Raw genomic sequence first — 1902 nt, 5'->3', positions numbered from 1 at the left:
TTTTAAATTCTTTGTGACTTTAATAGGATCATAAAATGGACATTTGCAATTCAGCTACACGAAATTTCAAAGCCTATGCACTCGACTGTGAGTGGATAATAGAGCAGTGAACTCAACAGAATCCCTTTCATGATCCTCAAAGAACTCATCACAAGGGAGAACACCCACACACAAATCTGAAATTCAGAACATTAAAATAGGTTATAGAATTCTCACAGAAGTGATAGAAGCAGCCACAAAGCGGAATGCTCTTAATGTGGAATATCCAGAGAAGATGTCAGAGAGAGGAATGTTCAAACAGGATGACCTGTGAGTGGCTGAGGCTGGACAGCCTGGATGGTCTGAACGCTCCGATCCGAGAGTACACCTCTGCATCCGAGCTGGCGCCCCAGGACTGGTGAGGGCTGGGTGGGGTGGTGTGGATGATGGGCAGGGGCAGAGGGAGAGAGAGTGAGGAAGAGAGTGGGAGAAGGGGTGGAGGCAGTAGAGGAGGGGGAGGTAGGCGAGGGGGTAGAGACAAGATGGGGGGTGGAGGGAGGGGAAGAGTGGGTGGTGGGGAGACCGGTGGAGGTGGTACTGGGGTGACAACAATAGGGGCCACAGGGTTGGCCACAGGAGTGACCTCTATAGCATCTCCAGTCGTGGGCAGTATCTGGGGCGGCCTGGAGTCCTTGAGGGTGTAGGTGGCGGTGTGGTAGAAACTGTAGTACTCCAGGGCATGTCGAGCCTGGGCCAGCCTCAGTCTGTGCCTCAGCTGGAGGAGTCTGTAGAGCAGGATCAGTATCAGAGCTCCAGCCACGATCACCAGCAGCACAGCCACTCTCACATCCAGGCTCCAGCAGCTCTGGCCTGGGCCTTGAGTGCCACAGGTCTGGGGGGAGTCAGGCTTGGGATGGGGGTGGCCTTCCTTACTGATAACTGTCTCTCTCAGTAAGGGTTGGATGGAGTACAGGAGGATGGGGTGCCTGTTCTTGGGTACAGGCTGTGGTGGGATTTGTAGCGGGGTGCCACCAGTAACCTGTGGCCTCTGCATGGTTCCCTGGTTCAATCACCAGAGGGGTGGTGTAATGTCTGTTACTCAAGGACTGTTGGTAGTGACGGATGGAGGCAGCACTGAGTGTCAAAGCAGTTTGCTTGAAAAGGCTTCATCTTGTCTCAAACTTTAAAACACAAAGATGATGGATTTAGCAATTGTTAAGTTAAAAAAAACAGAATTTCAAATGTCAAAATTAAAAAGTATACATTGCATACAATTGACCGACAGACTCAAATAAAAAATCTAACATTCAGCCGAACTGAGTCAACTGTGCAGCATTAAAAGCTTTGATTCGCCCCCAAAAAGTATGTTATGTTAATCAGGAAAATGTTACTTACTTCTTTAAGGTTCTGGCCAAAGCTACTCCATAAGACCGTAAGAACACTCTGTTGCTTTCCAGGACACAAACAAAGAATTCCACCCTGTACCAATGGGAGGAAGCCCTTTTGAAAAGCAGGAAACACTGCATTTCCCCACCACACAATACCAACAGTCGATTGGACAAAACTCCTTGTCACCATGGATACAGGAAACTAGTAAAAATAGTATATTTTGGTTATCGCTATGGCAACAGCCTCCAGGAACAGACAAAACACAATATTTACATCTTAGAGTTAAATGAAAAAATTAATAAGCAATGGATTATCCTAGATATGTGACGCTCTGTAAGAACTCTGTAGCTTTCCAGGACACAAACAAAGAAATCCACCCTACACCAATGGGAAGAAGATGATGGGAAAAACAGGAAACACTGCATTTCCCCACAACACAATACTGACAGTTGATTGGACAAATCTCCCCGTCACCATGGATACAGGAAACTGGTAAAGGATGTCACTGGGAGCCTTTGGTTTTTTGAGAAAATG

The 1902-nt window shown here is 47.4% G+C and overlaps 1 protein-coding gene across 1 annotated transcript; it reads right to left on the bottom strand.

The window, feature by feature from the left end:
- Positions 1–1576, bottom strand: LOC115204030 (disintegrin and metalloproteinase domain-containing protein 15). The gene is made up of 2 exons (XM_029769261.1): positions 1375–1576; positions 1–1160 (listed from the first exon to the last, which is right to left on the bottom strand). The coding sequence occupies exon 2, from the start codon at positions 1031–1033 to the stop codon at positions 278–280; it is 756 nt and encodes a 251-aa protein (XP_029625121.1). The 5' UTR covers positions 1034–1160; positions 1375–1576; the 3' UTR covers positions 1–277.
- Positions 1577–1902: the final 326 nt, after the last annotated feature.

This window comes from Salmo trutta, chromosome 12 (assembly GCF_901001165.1).
Source record: "Salmo trutta chromosome 12, fSalTru1.1, whole genome shotgun sequence".
Classification (NCBI taxonomy): Eukaryota; Metazoa; Chordata; class Actinopteri; order Salmoniformes; family Salmonidae; genus Salmo; species Salmo trutta.
Note: the sequence above shows the minus strand (reverse complement) of the source record. Positions and strands in the feature narration are given on the sequence as shown.

Excerpts from the sequence above, each read along its gene's own strand:
- LOC115204030 (XM_029769261.1), bottom strand. The coding sequence starts at position 1,033 with ATGCAGAGGCCACAGGTTACTGGTGGCACCCCGCTACAAATCCCACCA.